The sequence below is a fragment of the Sturnira hondurensis genome, unplaced genomic scaffold, assembly GCF_014824575.4.
Source record: "Sturnira hondurensis isolate 20B ecotype Veracruz unplaced genomic scaffold, ASM1482457v3 Scaffold0004271, whole genome shotgun sequence".
NCBI classification, from domain to species: Eukaryota; Metazoa; Chordata; class Mammalia; order Chiroptera; family Phyllostomidae; genus Sturnira; species Sturnira hondurensis.
In genome coordinates this window covers 3,258,494-3,274,752 of record NW_028076902.1, presented here as the reverse complement: position 1 = coordinate 3,274,752, position 16,259 = coordinate 3,258,494, and the positions used below count along the sequence as shown (strand labels likewise).

Below are 16,259 nucleotides of genomic sequence, written 5' to 3'. Positions count from 1 at the left end.
GTGCTCTTCATTGTTAAAGGGTCCTTTCCTGGGGTGAGAGGGTGTCATTAGGTATAAAACACTTTACACTTTCAACCAGAGCTATTCTGGGGGCCCATGAAGTTCCTGAGAATTGCTGCATGAAAAGCATGGAACTGTCTTTTTTAGAAAAAAACCTGATGAAACAACACCTAAAATTAAATTCTTGCTTCTTCCTTTTTCAGATCCTCTCTGAGTCTGACTTTTTCTTTAATTAACATTCTCACACTCCAGTACTATAAAAAGAACCCCAGTATATCTGTACCCACTTCTTCCTTTCCTTCATTTAAAACCTTTATCAGTCTTTAATGTACAGTGGATTAAAGAAATTCACCTCCCTAGTTCTCAACACATAAAGTCATTTCTGTGAATCAATTTTTTTGACCCAGATCTTCACGTGGTTGGCACATAGTGTCTTTTAGAAAGGAGGTTGAGTTGAAAATTGTGGAAATAAAAGGTCCCAAAGAGATTCAGATTAGACAGGGTCTTGTGTGAGACTCCCGGCTGCGGCTCCATCCAGCACTTTGTTCTCAGTAACTGGCACCCAAGGTGGTCTGATCAAGGGCACGGTCTTGTGAGGTATCCTAACCACCTTTCCCTAGTTTTTGCTAGTGTGTTACTGAAATTTCCTTCAGTCTTCTTCTTTTTAAAAAGTTTATTTATTAATTTTTAAAGAGAGGAAGGGAAAGAGAAAGAGAGGGAGAAAAACATCAATGCATGGTTGCCTCTCATGCACCCCCCACCTGGGGACCTGACCCACAACCCAGACATGTGCCCTGACTGGGAATCGAACCGGTGATCTTTTGGTTCACAGGCTGATGCTCAATCCACTGAATCACACTAGCCAGGACTCCTCCAGTTTTCTAAACTTACTACAAAAATGTCCAATTTTTAAAAGTTCTGAAAGTGCTTTGACAGTATAATAACAGACTTGAGATTTCAATTTATCATAAATAGGCTCATTAGTATATTCAGAACAATTAAAAATAATTATTTTTTATTTACTCAGTATTTGGCCCCTCTCCTAGCTGCTCTGTCTGGTCCAGTGAGAGGCTGGGGCACAGTGATGATGCAGAAGAACACAGCCCTCAGCCTGCCCTCCAGTGAGTGGGGGGAACTCAGGGTCCAGGAAGGCCCATTACACTGGCACCTGTGGGCAGTGCTCCCACAGTGAGGACGGAGGTGGGGAGAATGTTCCAGGCAGACCTAGACTGTTGTCTTGAGTGAGAGGGAACAAGTGTATTACTTCATCTGGGTGAGCTGTAAAGCCAGTCTTCCTTCCTCTCCCTGCCTCAGTACTTCCTTACAGACTCAAATCTGGCAGGTGGCGAAGTCCCAGCACCCACCCCTCGTCTCCTGCTCTCTGACGTGAGCTCTGCTTTCTTCAGTCTCTGACCCTGGAGGGTGTTGTATTTCTCATCCCATAGGGTGCAGAGCCAGTTGTTGGTTAGGGCATCGTTTAAATTAATAATGAACTTGCCTAGGGCTGGGGACTTGGAAGACTATCCATTGCCTCCAGGGTGAATGTGCCTGTGGACCGAATCCCCGGGGGCCCCAGAAACCTTGAGGCTTCAAGATTTCACTGGACTCCAGGCAGTGTGAGTAAGGTAGCTCTAGGCTAAGCCCAGGCCCAGTTTTATTTTTTATTATGTATTTTTAGTGTGCCCTAATTTGTCAGTTTATTCGTCGCCTGAACCATTTTACCTGTTATCCTCTAAAGTAACTCTTTTTTTGGTCTCTCCTGAATGGAGGCCTCCAGAGAACTTGGTGTCATAGGTGTGCCTATACCATCTCAGAAGTGATCCTGAGGCCACATGAAGGCCAGTCTCAGTTGGTCCTAGAAACCTGCTGCTGATGTGTTTGGACCTGTTTTCTGATGATGGAGCCATCCATCCCAGAAGGTAAATCTGAACACCCTGTCTGTCACCTGCTCTTTGAATTTTGCTCCAAAGACCAGGAAGGAGAATGAATGCCCGTGATTGTCCCTGTGGGAGAAGACTGGGACTGAGAGAGGAACAAGGAGGTGAAGACGATAGCTGCTCCTGGAAGGGGATGAACAGGAGTGGGTGGGTGGCAGTGAGGGAGGCAGTGAGTTTGAGAAGGGAGAGAGGGAGCAGGGAAAGGAGGAGAGAGGAGCACAGCTAACCCCAGGGTCTGTTTTCTCCATTCCAGTGGATGGGGTCTTACTGTCACTGAATAGTGAACCTGCAATGAATGAAGTGTACTCTGATAAACTGAATTCACAAACTTTGGGATTCCTTGTCATGTCAAGTAACCCTTTTATCGACAGGACTATTTCTATTGCTAAGAGGATCTCAATAGTTAGAACATGCTCAATTTTATTTCCAGTATTATTTCCATCTTATTTGGCCCCTTTGACTGTACACAGGGTCAATGTGTTCTGGAAATCATTGCTTTGGCCCTTGTCAGAATCACAACTGGGCTTGGGGGCTCATAAGTATCTAATGAGAGTTTGGCTTACTACATAAATTAGCTTGGCCTATGCTAACTTTCCATTTAAGCAGGCTGGTGAGATCTTCTTTATGCTCTTTCACTCAGAGAAACTTCTGTTATTTAAAACGTTCACTGTGTGCTTGTGATGGATCATTTATAACCATCAAATGAGACTCCCTCCACGCTCATTCACTCATGGTCTTACTGCGTCCACCTTTCTAGCATAATCTAGGGTTTGAACAGAAGGGAAGGTGCTTGTGCCTACAGCTGGGCTGGAGAGTAGAATCTCTGATATAAACTTCCACATACAAGTTCAGGACAGATTGTTAAAAAATATTCAGAGCAATACAGAAACTCCTCGGTGAATGCTAACAGAGCGTTTTGCAGAGAGGGGATCTTCCACACTTGGATCACCGAATGTGGTGACTGCAAGACACATGTGGCTGTGAAGAACTTTAACTGTGGTTAGTGTGACTGATACACTGAACTTTAAGTTTAATTTAAATGTAAATTATGTAAATAGCCACATGTGACTGGTGGCTACCATCCTAGGCAGTGAAGTTTTAGGTTTCACTGCCTAATAGAAATAAAATATGAGCTACTTATGTAACTCAAATTTTTCTCATAGCCACACTTGAAAAATAGAAAAAAGAAACAAGTAAAATTCATTTGATAATATATGTATTTTAAGCCAAATATTAAAAATATAATTTTAATATATAATCAATATAAAAGGTATTAGATATTTGAAAATATTTCTATAGTTTTTTTGCACAGTCTTCAAAATCCAGTGTGTATTCCACATTTAGAGTGCACCTCACTTTGGACTGCCACCTTTCTGGTGCTCAATAGTTGCGAGTGGCTAGCAGCTGCTCTATTGGAGAGGGCCAGCCATTGAGTCATTGAGGAAGAATTGAGGCTCAAAAAGTGAAATGATTTGTTTCCAACTTTATTTCTCCTTTTTGCCTTTACTGCCCAGGTTCCCTCCAGAAGATTTGTAACTCTGGCAATAAGGAAGGAAAGAGAATTCCAGTTTTTTTCTCTACCAACCTATTTGTGGATTTCTGTAGATAAACTCCTAGCATAAGTCTCAAAGTATTACTTGTGAGTCGGTGGGCTGAGTGGATTCCCAGAAATGGAAGTGAAGAAGATGGTCATGGGAGGAAAGAGAAGACATTGAATTGATCTCCAGAAACCTGGGCAGTCACAGGAAAGAGCGGTTATTGGAAACTGAAATCGATGTGACAGAGAGTAGCCTTTTTCTGACTGGGGGCCTCTGGGGTCCACACTCATCAGAGCTCTCAGGGTGTTGGTTAAAATGCAAATACCAGTGATCCCTGGGCTCAGAGTGTGGGTGTGATATGGAGGAGGGGGTGTCAGCTTCCTTAATTAGCTGCCTAATGATTATTAAATGAAAGTGTTTGAGTCATTGAGCCAGACGTATGAAATTCGATAGGAGGCCAAGAATTTGTATCAGAAAATTAAAAATGCTTCTGGTCCTAGGTCATAATTAGTCTCAATATGCTGAGCTCAACTAAAATGGAGACTTAATTGGTGGCACAGGCCAGTTTCACCCTATTATTGGCTCTTACTGATAGGTTTTCGTTTGAGGAAGTAGAGAAAACTCCCAGGGCTATAGGATTCCTTAATAGACGATGTGTTTCCTTTCGTGTTTTGTTTTGTCTTTTAGCAAGAAAAAGTCCTCTTTGGCTTGGTCATTACTGGTGCCCTCTCTAAGGTGACCATTGCTTCCAGGTTTTTTTTTTCAGTGCAAGAATAGGTGTTTTCTGCTAATTCAATACTAAACCACTGTTTTTGTTGATTCTTCCTGAATTTTTAGCAGTGGCAGCTGCCCAGAAGTCACAAGCAGGGATCCACCACTGCTTGAAATATTCTGAAGCATGCAGACAAAGAATAAAACATGAAGAGAAGAAAGGCGGTGGGCTGAGGAGCTGCTGCCTCTACTTCCCAAGTCCATGAGAAGCTGCAAATGGGGCTCTCTCCACAGAGCTCCTAGAGGGCCATGCAGCCCCCGTTTTGTCAGCCACCAGAGAATATGCAGCTTGGATGAAAGTCAAGTTTCTGTTCCCTCTCAGGAAAAAGGCCTCAAAGGCTGACCTGTCACTCCAGGCCTTGTTAAAATGCAAACTTCCACTCTGAGATGGATGACTTCAGGGGCTCAGTGCCCCTGCTTAAGAAATCCCCAGTCAGCTGCCTGAAGTAGTGACCATTTATCACGTATTCACTATTTACTATGTGCCAAACTCTCTTCTAATGGCTTTATATATGCTATCCCATTTTATCTTTCTCACAATCCTGCAAGGTTATTTGTATTTTCCTTATCATACAGATGAAGGAACTAAGGCTCAGAAAGATTGAGTAAGTTGCCTGAAGCCACATAATAATAAGTGGCAGGAAGGGTCTGCTCTGCAGGTCTAGCTTCAAACCCTGTGCTTATTATGTGCTAAGCTGGTGGTTTCAAAGTGTGGTCCCTGGACCAGCAACATCAACCTTGGGAATTTCAAAAAGTGCAAAGTCTCAGGCTTCTCTCCTGATGTACTGAATTGTACACTGGGGGTGGGTCTGACAGTATTCCATTGTACAGGTCCTCCAGGGGGTGCTGACGCATGCTCGAGTTTGAGAACCACTGAGCCAGGCTAGGCCTCTGCTTTCTGATGCTGGGCCAATAGCATCAGAAAGCAGGTGCTGATTTGGCAGCCAACAGAACACTCTCTAAGAATAATATTGATGCCCTGGCTAGTGCAGCTCAGTGGATTGAGTGCTGGCCTGTGAACTAATAGGTTTCTGATTCAATTCCCAGTCAGGGCACATGCCTGGGTTGCGGACCAGGTCACCGGTAGGGGACACACAAAATGCAACCACAATTGATGTTTTTTTCCTCTCTTTCTTCCTCCCTTTCCCTCTGTCTAAAATAAATAAATAAAGTCTTTAAAAAATAATATTGGCTTTGGTAGCATGCTGCCTACCATCACAGAATGACAGTGCCATTGATGATGGTGGAAAAAACGCTACAATTTCCCAGGTGACAGAGGACCATCACTCCGCCTACAGATCCACTGATTCATCTATGGGAAGTGAAGCCACTTTGTCATCAGGGGTATTAGCCATGGTTGGTGTAGGATGGAACCAGAACCTGGGATAGAGAGAGTGAGAATAAAGTGAGGGACCAGTGCAGCAAAAAGCCTGAAGCAAATAAGCTTGTAGAAGCAGATGGTCTAAAATGACCCAGAAATTAAAGGTGAACAAGTAGGTAGGACAGAGGTGATACCCCCGTGAAGACGTGCTTTAAAATAGCAGCCTCAGATAAAGCTGCTTATTCCCCTTCTCTTGTGTAGGGGACTGGTTTGTTTTGACCTGACAAATGTGACTCAGCTCTGTATGAAATACCTACAGAAGGGAAGTGGTGGGCAGGAGCCAGACCTTCAAACCAAGTTTTCCCATGGGAATCAGGCCTAGAAAATGCATACAGACTGTTATGGCTTGCTCTTGCTAAAACTCCATCACCCTGGTCTAAAACAACAAATGTGTATTGTCTATCTTCAAGGTAATTTCCAAAGCCTATATGAGTTCTCCCAAGGACAGAGCTAATCAGCTCATTGCCATTCTCCTCTACATGTTATTTTCATTTTCTTGATTATACCTAAAATGTAGACAATAATATTCTATGTAATAGATAATAAATCTTTCTCTGATGTAATACCCCGGGAAAACAATAAAACCCTGTCTAGGCAAGGTCAGGGTGCTCCCCTCTTGAGGGAGTGGCCGAGGCATCCATAGGCACTCTCCCCTTGAGAGAATAGCCATTCCCTGTTTTCTCCACAGGATTGTTGTCGCCTGTGCATTCATTCTCTCCATCGGCCACAACAGGCAGACTCTGCTGACCAGGGTACACCATACTCTTGTAGCAGAAACCAATGACCACACTCCTGGGGCATGCATTTGTTAATGTCTATTTGGTGGCTGTAACACAGATGAACAGCAAGGCCCACTGTAGGGGTGGTGGCTGTGGGTGTGGTTTTTGGAGGCTGTCAGGTTGTTGGCATGGATTAATGGTGGAGCTTCATTAAGGTAGCACTTTCCTGGAAGGTGGGTTTTGCTCTGTATTTTACTAAAGCACTGCAATGTGCAAGGCATTTTGCAGAGAGCATATGAGGGAATTTTTCCAAATTTAGTCAGTTTCCCAGTTTTCTCTATTTTATAGACCTGTGAAAATGAGCACAAAGAAACAGAGCTAGCTAGGGCAATAGAAATCTAGCCAATGAAATCTGAATTGCTAGTAGGACTGAATTTTGAATAGTTACAGATGGCAAGATTGAGAAGGCCATGCAATTAATGATACTTTGGGGATGGCCAGACACAGGTGTTCAGCCTGATGCAGGACAGATGAGAATCACTTCTAGTTAATAAAAAGGGAGGTGGCCAACATGGATGTCCACTATGCCTTTATCTTGGTCTTATTTGTATATGTAAAACCAGCCAGTATTATTGTAGAATCTTTTAGCTTCTGCCAGAGGTAATATCTCCCTTGTGGGCAATGTCATGTCAGATTTTAAATACGGTTCTCAGAGGATCTACTTTGTCATATAATGAAATTCACCTAATTGTAATATATTCCCCACTTTGAACAAAGACTTAATGTAGGAAAGTTCAGATCTACAGAAAAGATAAATCAGGGAGCAATTATTTTTTTCAAGTACAGAATTCTTCAGCCAGCAAAATGTGCCATGGTAATATTTAATTACAAGCTTTCCAAATGCATTTAAAATTAAGTCCACAACCACTTTTTTTCCTGCAGCTTAGAAACCACATGAAGTGAAGTAAATCAACATCTGGCATGTGTGTTTTGTGGTAGGTTCTGCTCCTACCGAACGGGTTTAGTGCGCATGCCCAGGAACAGGTGAACCGTGTGTCCACAGTTCTCACGGGGCCTGCTGTCCCCTGAATATCTCTGGGATTCTGACACACATACAAGGTAAAGTCCTCTCAGGTTTTCATCGTGTTTCAACTGTGTCAATCACCACTGTCAAGGCCTCAGAGAAGAGTCCTTGACTAACAGGTCTAGTTTATAGCCATACTAGATGTATCCAGTGTGTGTATATATACATACACACACACACATACACACACGATTGACTTATTTAACTCCTCCAAGCCTTTAATTTCAGTTGGTTTTGGCAAGAAGGTATGTACAATTGAAAATCAATCCAAATAAAACAAATCANATCGTGTTTCAACTGTGTCAATCACCACTGTCAAGGCCTCAGAGAAGAGTCTTGACTAACAGGTCTAGTTTATAGTCATACTAGATGTATCCAGTGTGTGTATATGTACATACACACACACACATACACACACGATTGACTTATTTAACTCCTCCAAGCCTTTAATTTCAGTTGGTTTTGGCAAGAAGGTATGTACAATTGAAAATCAATCCAAATAAAACAAATCATTTGTGAAAACCAATTGTTACTTAGTCTGTGAAACCAATGTCCATTGCCTCAGCTGACCTACCCTAGCTGGACCTCACAGCTGCTCAGGCAGAACCCAGTTTAACAATTGATGTGTCTTTTTTTTCATCAAGAGTAAAAATCCTATCTTCATTCTATTGACTTTATGGTCTTAATCTGGATCTTTGCCCAAATCTCCAGGTTCATTTCCAGTTGAGAATCTCCTTTCTACACAACATATTCTATGCAGTCAAAACATGAGCCACCCTGTTCTTTGAGTAATTCCCCCACCCTGCATGTTTTGTTTGGGTAGAGCATGTCTTGGAGGGGCTTGTTCTTACTTCCCAGACTGTAAGTCCTACAATAAACTTTTGTCCTATTTTGCTTACTGTTTCACTCTCCTCTTACTGAGGTGGGATATCCTAGGAAACTTGTTGAACAAAATGAACCCCATTTATTGAGAATGGACATCAAGGTGTGTTGACCTTTTTTGATAAATCAGAAGAGAATAAAAGAGATGGGGCGAACTCAACTCATTTCCCAGCGAGACAGGCCTGTGGCAGTCTCGTGCGTGGTGTTATTCAGTGCTGACAAACCCAGACTTTGGGAAAAGTCCCTATGTCAGATGATAGTGAAATCATCTTGTTGTGGCCATGGGGATAGACCTCGCCTCCATGGGTAGGCGCCAGGTTTTCCTGAAGGGGGTGGACAGTCCCATGGTCACTCATCCTGAAAGGTAGTCAAGCCAGGGTTAGAAATCGAGAATGTCAGGGGCTAACCTTAGACCAAGGGGAGGAAAGCAAACAGCACAGAGACACACAAGAAGAAAAGACTGCAGTCATCAGTGAGGCAATCTTGGGACCCGAGCAGGCCAGAGTATTGTGCCAGCTGGCCCCTGGCTTTGTGTGAGCTGGTTTGAGCCGTTTGTCACCTCTGGCTTATTTCCATGGAAGACCCTAGTCCATGTGTATGAAGCAGCCATGGTTTACTTAAGCTGCTCTGCCCCCTGCCTCCAGGTCCCCCAGACTGGGGAGGGAGCCGAGACATGCCATTGCCATGTTTATTGCATACTGTCTAACATACCAGGCATGTTATATCTTTCTCATTTTTAGTTTTCCACTATTACCCAACAGAGAACTGTGGTTACTCCTATTTTACAGCTGAGAACCAGAGATTAGGTGGTCCTCCAGAAGGATGGGCCTGTTTCCCATCCTTCCCATCCTGTTTCCCAGCGCCTGTAAACGGGCGCTGCAGGGAGGGGAGGAGACGATCAGTCCTGCTCTCGGCTATTTTACAAGGTGCTCTTTCTTCCCTGCTACCTGACTCTCATCAGTCTCTGTGTTAAGTCTACCTTCTTTGCTCCAAACCTAAACTGTTCCCACTGGCAAAACAGAGTTAAAGCAAAGTTGTTACATTTTTCCTAAGTAATCTCTGGATCTGAATTTTACCTGAACCTGAGGCCAGTATTCATCAAGTAAAAGCCAGAGGGTACCTGTGCTCAGTAATCGTGGTTAAGAGCCCCAGTACTCGTTACCTCAGAGCAGCCTTTCTCAGATTTAAGCTGCAACAGAACCACCTAGAGCAGGATTGCCAAGCTATGGCCTGTGGGCCAGATCCCACCGAACGCCTGTTCTAAGTAGTTGTGAGCTAAGAACTATATCTATATTTATATTTATTCTATTTAAAATATAGAACTATGGATTCTATATTTTAAAGGGTAGAAGAACCCTCAAAGGAAGAATAATATTTCCAGATATGGGAAAATCGTATGAAGTTTAATTTCAGATAATTGTGTTCATGAGGCTGTGTCGGTGTGCAGCCATGCACACATCATTTCCACGGTGTCTGCAGCCCCAGTCACATGGTGACAGCAGAGCCCACACAGCCCGCAAAGCCTGAAATACCTACTCTCTTGCCCTCTACAGAAAAAGTTCTCGACCACTGACTTAAAGTACTTGATAAAAATGGAATTCTAAGCCCCAAGCCAAGAATGTCTAATTTAGTAAGTCTAGGTAGAAACTAAAATTTGCATTTTTAATAATTTCCTGGATGTTGCTAATGCTGCTGGTCTGGGGACCACGCATGGAGAAACAGTGCCTTAAATAATGGCTGGTTATGTCCAAAGATGATGATTTGATTTCTAAAATTTGGTAATGACTTTTAAGTTCTTTTTCAGTCCTAGTAGAGGAACTTAGTAAATTATATTTCTCCAGTAGATTATTATTTATGTTCAAAGAGAGTGTATAGCAGACAAATTAATAGCCAATCTCTGAAGCCCAACTTTTTGGAGAGAAACCCAGCTCTACTGCCTGCTGCTGTGTAACTTAAGGTAAGTTCCTTAACCTCTCTGGGTCTCAATTTTTCATTTGTTAACACAAGGCTAATAAAAATGGTTTCTAATGGTCATAAGGTTGATGCAAGCAGTGAAGTAGTTACTACACATAGTATGCCTGCTAAGGTCCCTGGCACATACTAAGCGCTATGGTGATGCCAGTCATCATTGTGAAATGCCTGCCTGGGGCTAAGGTCCTACTCCTAAAACTTGGTTGAGTGTTGACATCACCTGGCTAGAGTCTTACCCCAGAGACTCTGATTTGATGGTCTCGGGTATGCGATATTGGGATATTGGAAATTTTAGTGGGAGATTGTAATGCATCATTGCCCAATAGAAACATAATGATGACTACATGTCTATTTTCTGTTTTTAGTATGCACACTTCAATATGTAAACTTTTGACAATATAATATGCTTTATTGTTGATAAATTTATTAATGATATATTTTATTTCACTCAATAGATCCGAAATGATATTATTTCAACTTAAAACAATATAACAATTTGATTGGGATATTTTGCTTTTTTTTGTATTGAATCAGTATTTTACATTTATGGTACATCTCAGTTTAGATCAGCTATGTGTCCACGACTGAGTAGCCACACGAGGCTAATGAAAGTGTAACTACCACAACGGCATGGGACTAACTAATGTGTAACCAGCACAACAGCATGGAACTAACTACTATGTAACCAGCGCAACAGCATGTGACTAACTATTGTATAACCACACCAGCATGGGACTAACTACTATGTAACCGCAACAGCATGGGAGTAACTAATGTGCAACCACAACAGCCTGGTACTGACTAACGTGTAACCACAGCAACAGCATGGGACTAAGTAACGTGGAACCAAATTGAGATCACCTTGGAAAATGGCACAGCTTGTGACTGCAGAGCAGACCAAAGCTAACTAACCACATAGTGGTTCTACCAGCATTTCTGTTTTTTTAACTTGAATATAAAGGAAGTTTACTGCAGCTTCCTTTCTTAGGGTTAGTAATTAGATGTGGTCATTGAGTACATTAAATTTAATTCCAGTTTCGTCTTAAAAATTGATGTGGAGCTGATGAACTTAGTTTAAACGCATGAAGATCAAGTACAGCAGGTTAGTTGGTGCGACCAGCAGAGAAAAGGGGAGCCCTAAACTAGTACTAATGGAGCGGGAAGTGAAACAGGAGCCCATTTTGACTCCTTCTCAGTGAAGGGAGCTACAGCAGGCGGGGGTGGGGGGTGGGGGGCGTCCTAGAGAAGGGATACAGATTGCACAGTATATGATCCCTTGACATTCCATGCAACTCTCGGATTCAGAACCTTCTGTTTAACTCCAAATATTATTAACTAGTAAGTAGGTGATGACTTATTCAGAACTCTTACTCTATGAGAGAAAGAGAATTCATTCCCCATAGTCTTCTCTACAACTATCAACTAATATTTAAAGGAACAACTATGTAAATTTATTATAAAAGCAAAGGAAAAAAATTTTAAACACACTAAAATAAAGATCTGCAGTTACACTTAAATAAAAACAGGATGCCATGGTGATAACTCTTTTATAGCACCTTTTCGGTTACTAAACAATACCCGTATGAGTTTATTTTCATGTAATTTAAACGCACAACATATTGTGCTTTTGCTTGACTGAACAATAGTCTACTTAGTCAATCACCTTTGATCAAACATATAAGCTGTTTTTCCCAAATTACCAATTAGACCATAAATGATAATGCCAAAAGAATATCACTTGGCCCTCAAATTCAATGTGCTCTTGCCTAGGAGTGAGCTGGGAAAGATGCAGAAGAAAAGAGAACATTTCGTCTGCACAGTCTCCCTAAGCTTGACCCATTTTGTGGTTTTGTCTGGCTCAGAGGACAGCCAGTGGGGACGCAGGTTGCAGAGGGCGCACTGTACTGCTGTGGGGAGATCAAACAATTCAGCCAGAACTGACACCACGCGGGCTGCCCACTGTGGATGCCAAGTGTTCTCACTGCTCTGCTGAGAAGGACCTGCAAACCCCAGAGGGACTTTGCTTTCTGCTTAATATGTCAAAGGCACCTTGTGCTTGGGTTTGGATTAACATCTGTTCTCCTTGATGGTGTGTTTTTCTGTTAATTCTGGTTTTAGAATTCATCACTTATTTTCAATAGCATCATTCCTGCGGTAGGTTGGTAAGGCAGGTTAAAAATTTTGGTAACCAAAGAGGCCTTTGAATTTAAGGTTTTAGTTTCTCTGCTTTAGTTGTTTACATAATTATTTGTTTGTGCAGCATTTGTACATCACTTTTCTGATCTTTTTTATTATATAAAATTTCCTGGCAATTTCCCAAGTTCTGGCTTCTCACTGCCTATGCAGCTACCAACTCCATAGCAATAAAAGCAAATAAACTTTTGAAAGGCTGTCCAGCATTTGAAAAAGGTAATCCCCAGCTTTTTGAACTACTAAACTGAATTGGACCCATTAATTTAGGGGGGCAATATCCCTTTAATTTTATTAATTCTATTAAAACCACTCCCGGCGGTGGGGAGAAGAGGTATTCTTAAACTTAGAGAATCAGATAATTTACTATTTGCTGGGTTCTGGTATTACTGTGTCTTCATGGCACACATAAGCATCATTAGATAGTCACTTTTGAGGTAGCGTATTTGCATTCAACCTGTCGCATGCAAATTCAATACAGCAAATATTCATTGCATCTTTACTCTGTGCCGGTCTCTCTTTGTCTACAGAGTCTGCAGAGACAGGGGAGCATAGTCCTGTCTTCAAGGAGTTCAAAGTTTGAAGTGTCTGCTTTCAAGGGACACATGCACACACATACCCACAGTATAACTATAAAATACAAAATATAATTATGGCTGAGATAAGTGGGAATCGATGCTTCAGGGGCATCCAGAGGGAACAATTCACTGGCTGGAGGTTGGAGGAGGTTTCTGAGAGAAAGTGATACCTGAGTGAGGTCAGGATGGAAGAGAAGTGGGGGACAGGTATTGGAGGCTAAGGGAAGCCTCGCAACAGCATCATGTGTGTTAAAACACAGGGTGTGGCAGACAGTGGCAAATGATTTGATGAAGCTGTTGCTAAAGATGCATGTGAGCCGAGATGTGGCTGGAGAAGCTGATTAAAGTTAAATCTGTAGTGAACTTTGGTCACTAGAGAACTTAGACTTTGTTCTGTGGAAACAGTAACCTTGAAGTCAGGTGGGAAGGGGGGTTAACGTGATTGGAACAATACTTGGGAAGACTAACCCCTGGCCGCAGTGAGGGGGCAGGAAGACCACCTAGGGGGTTGTTTCCATCTTCCAGGAAGGGGACAGGGAGACCTGACCCAGGGAATAGGAGGAAGTGGGGACTAAGCTGGTAGCACTTTCAAACATACCTGTTTGGGTTCAAACATACTTATTTTGGGAAAAATTTGAAAGGATAAGCACACACGCGAGATAGGGCTGTAGATTCTGGGTCTACGTGGCAGCCTATGAAATTGTCAGTCTTTCTCAGGAATTATTACTTAAGTATCAAAATGCTTTAATTCTTCAAAATATTCTGTAAAGTCAGAAATGTATGCAGACCACCAGCGTTATCATGCTATAAACAATTAAATGCTGAAAAGCCTATAACAGACTTTCAAATAGCTTTAAGGCAAACAGGAAAATAATTCTATATTAAATGTCCCAGATTTCCCATGTTCCAACATGCTGAACCTATTGGCGATGAACTATACCTCTCAAATTTCCTTGGCATTTTGTTTGTACCTCTTCAAAGCACACACCACACAGAGCAACTTGGAAGGAAGCAACTTTGTGGATTTCTGATCTGTTCCTGGTCGTCATAAAGGTCCTTGAAGGGGGAAACCATTTTTCATTCATCTTCAGGCTCCCCAAAGTGCTTGGCACATGGTAGGGACTTAGTGTTGAAGGAAGGAAGGAAGGAAGGAAGGAAGGAAGGAAGGAAGGAAGGAAGGAAGGAAGGAAGGAGGGAGAGAAGAAAGGGAGGGAGGGAGGGAGGGAGGGAGGGAGGGAGGGAAGAAAAAAATGGCTAATTGTGGATTAAGGAGTTTGGGACAACAATGGCTGAGGGCAGGTAGAAAAAACTAGATAGGGACCAGCTAATGAACAGCTCACCAAGTTGAGGAAATACTCCTAATTAATCAGAAGTACTTTCAGTAAGTTCAGAGAAAACTGACTAATCATTCTATGGCAGGTTAGCTAGGAAGAAAAAAATGTCCCAATCTGAAACAAAGTCATACCACTGGTTAGAAGGAGTTTTTGAATAATTATTTTTAAATAAACTTCTGGCTGAGAGGCACATTCATCCATTTGTTGTTGTTTCTTCATTGCTTTAGAAGCTGAGATTTGGGGCCCTGGCACCAGCCTGGCTGGGCTTGAGCCATGGGTCTCTCACTTGGTGCAAGTTCTTAAAACTCTCTGTGCCTCACTTTCTGCATCTATAAAGTTACAGTATTCATAGTGCTAACTCTTAAAGTGGGGGTAGGAAGTAAATGACTTACTGGATATGGAGCTCTTAGAACTGTGCCTTGTGTGAAAGGTAATAATGTCAACTTTTTCATTCTGTATGTTTGCTGTATTTAGCACTCCCCACATGTCAGGTACATTCAAGATCCTGAGAATAAAATGTGATGAAATAAATAATATGCCTACCCATCCTCCAGAAGCCGATGGTCTATTGGGGAATAACAAGTGGGAATAAAGGTTATAGGCCAATATGACAAGTGCCATGATACAGTTATATGTACATCACATACTTTTGAGAGAGAAGGGTCAAGAGGGAGGGCTGAGCTGAACTTGGTCACCTACCCAACATGGTAAAGTCTACCTGGCTTCATCCAGTCTCCACTCTCTTAAATTCCCTGTTTTCTTTTCTGGCACAGACGCACTTCTTTTGTCTGCATCTCCAGGATGGGCAGGGAACCCCAATTGCCTCTAGACCTCTTGTTTAAAAAGCATATTTGGGTGATTTTCCTCTGGCTTCCTTGCATAAGTAAATAGATGAGTGGGTGTCCCCGGGGTGTGTGGTTAGGGGCATGTTCCCCTTTGGCCAACAGGAATAGGAAGGAGACACAGAGAAGGAAGAAAAAAATTTCTGGGTAAGAACAGTCACAGATCAGACCCAACTTTTGGTTAAACAAACAGAGGCACCTTGGGGGCTCAGTGAAGACACTGGGTGAGGACAAAGAGGAGAGGAAAGGTGGACACCAGCTGGGGTGGGGTTCCAGTGCTCTTCTGAGGTATGTATAACAGGGGTGGGGGCTAGGGATGGCAGAACGAGGGGATAATACAGTGGGTTTTATACTTCCTTACTTTGAGTTTAGCCACCTGATGCCCCATCAGTCAATAACTCAAATGAGAAAGGCCACAGTAAAATGCTGGCATTTGGAAAGCTTGTTTTTTTATCTCTTCAGAGTCCATTGCTCTATTGATGAGACCCTGCCAGTAAAGAGATTGCTGAGGAGCAACTTGGAAACACTTTGAATGGCAATGGATTTGGGAAAGCTATTAGTTCTTGCTGTTGCCAGCCCTTCATTTTTTATAAATAAGATGTTACCACTAATGCAATGTTCTGTTTGTAAGGTACCTCATATGCATGTTTCACTTGATTTTCACACCCACCCTGTAAGACAGGCCCTGTGGACGAGCCTTATGGTTATTTTTATATAACAGCTCATGGCACAGCACTTATATGCTGACCAGTGAGGTGAAGCTTGTCCACAGGCGAGGAGCAGGGCCCAGACTTCGGCCTGGTGTCCTGACCTCAGCAGCAGGCTCCCATTCCTGGGCCTCGGCAGGCAGTGAGCCAGACAGCTTACCCCCTCTCTTTCTTCCACAGAAAGAAAACTTGGGTAGATCCTCTTCACAGATGGGATAGGAGTAACTCAAAATGGGCAGGCCTTCACTGAAGAGACTTATGTCGAGAAACAGCTCTTTGATGTCCTCTCCTAAAGGGAAAGAGAAGATCAGCTTTGCTCTCGGTG

The 16,259-nt window shown here is 42.6% G+C and overlaps 1 protein-coding gene across 1 annotated transcript in view; it reads right to left on the bottom strand.

The window, feature by feature from the left end:
* The window catches only part of LY86 (lymphocyte antigen 86), a 68,815-nt gene that overhangs the window by 9,304 nt on the left and 43,252 nt on the right, over positions 1–16,259 (bottom strand). Inside the window, exon 3 of the mRNA XM_037045365.1 lies at positions 16,095–16,223. Coding sequence (XP_036901260.1) covers positions 16,095–16,223 — 129 coding nt within the window. The remainder of the gene's footprint in view (positions 1–16,094; positions 16,224–16,259) is intronic.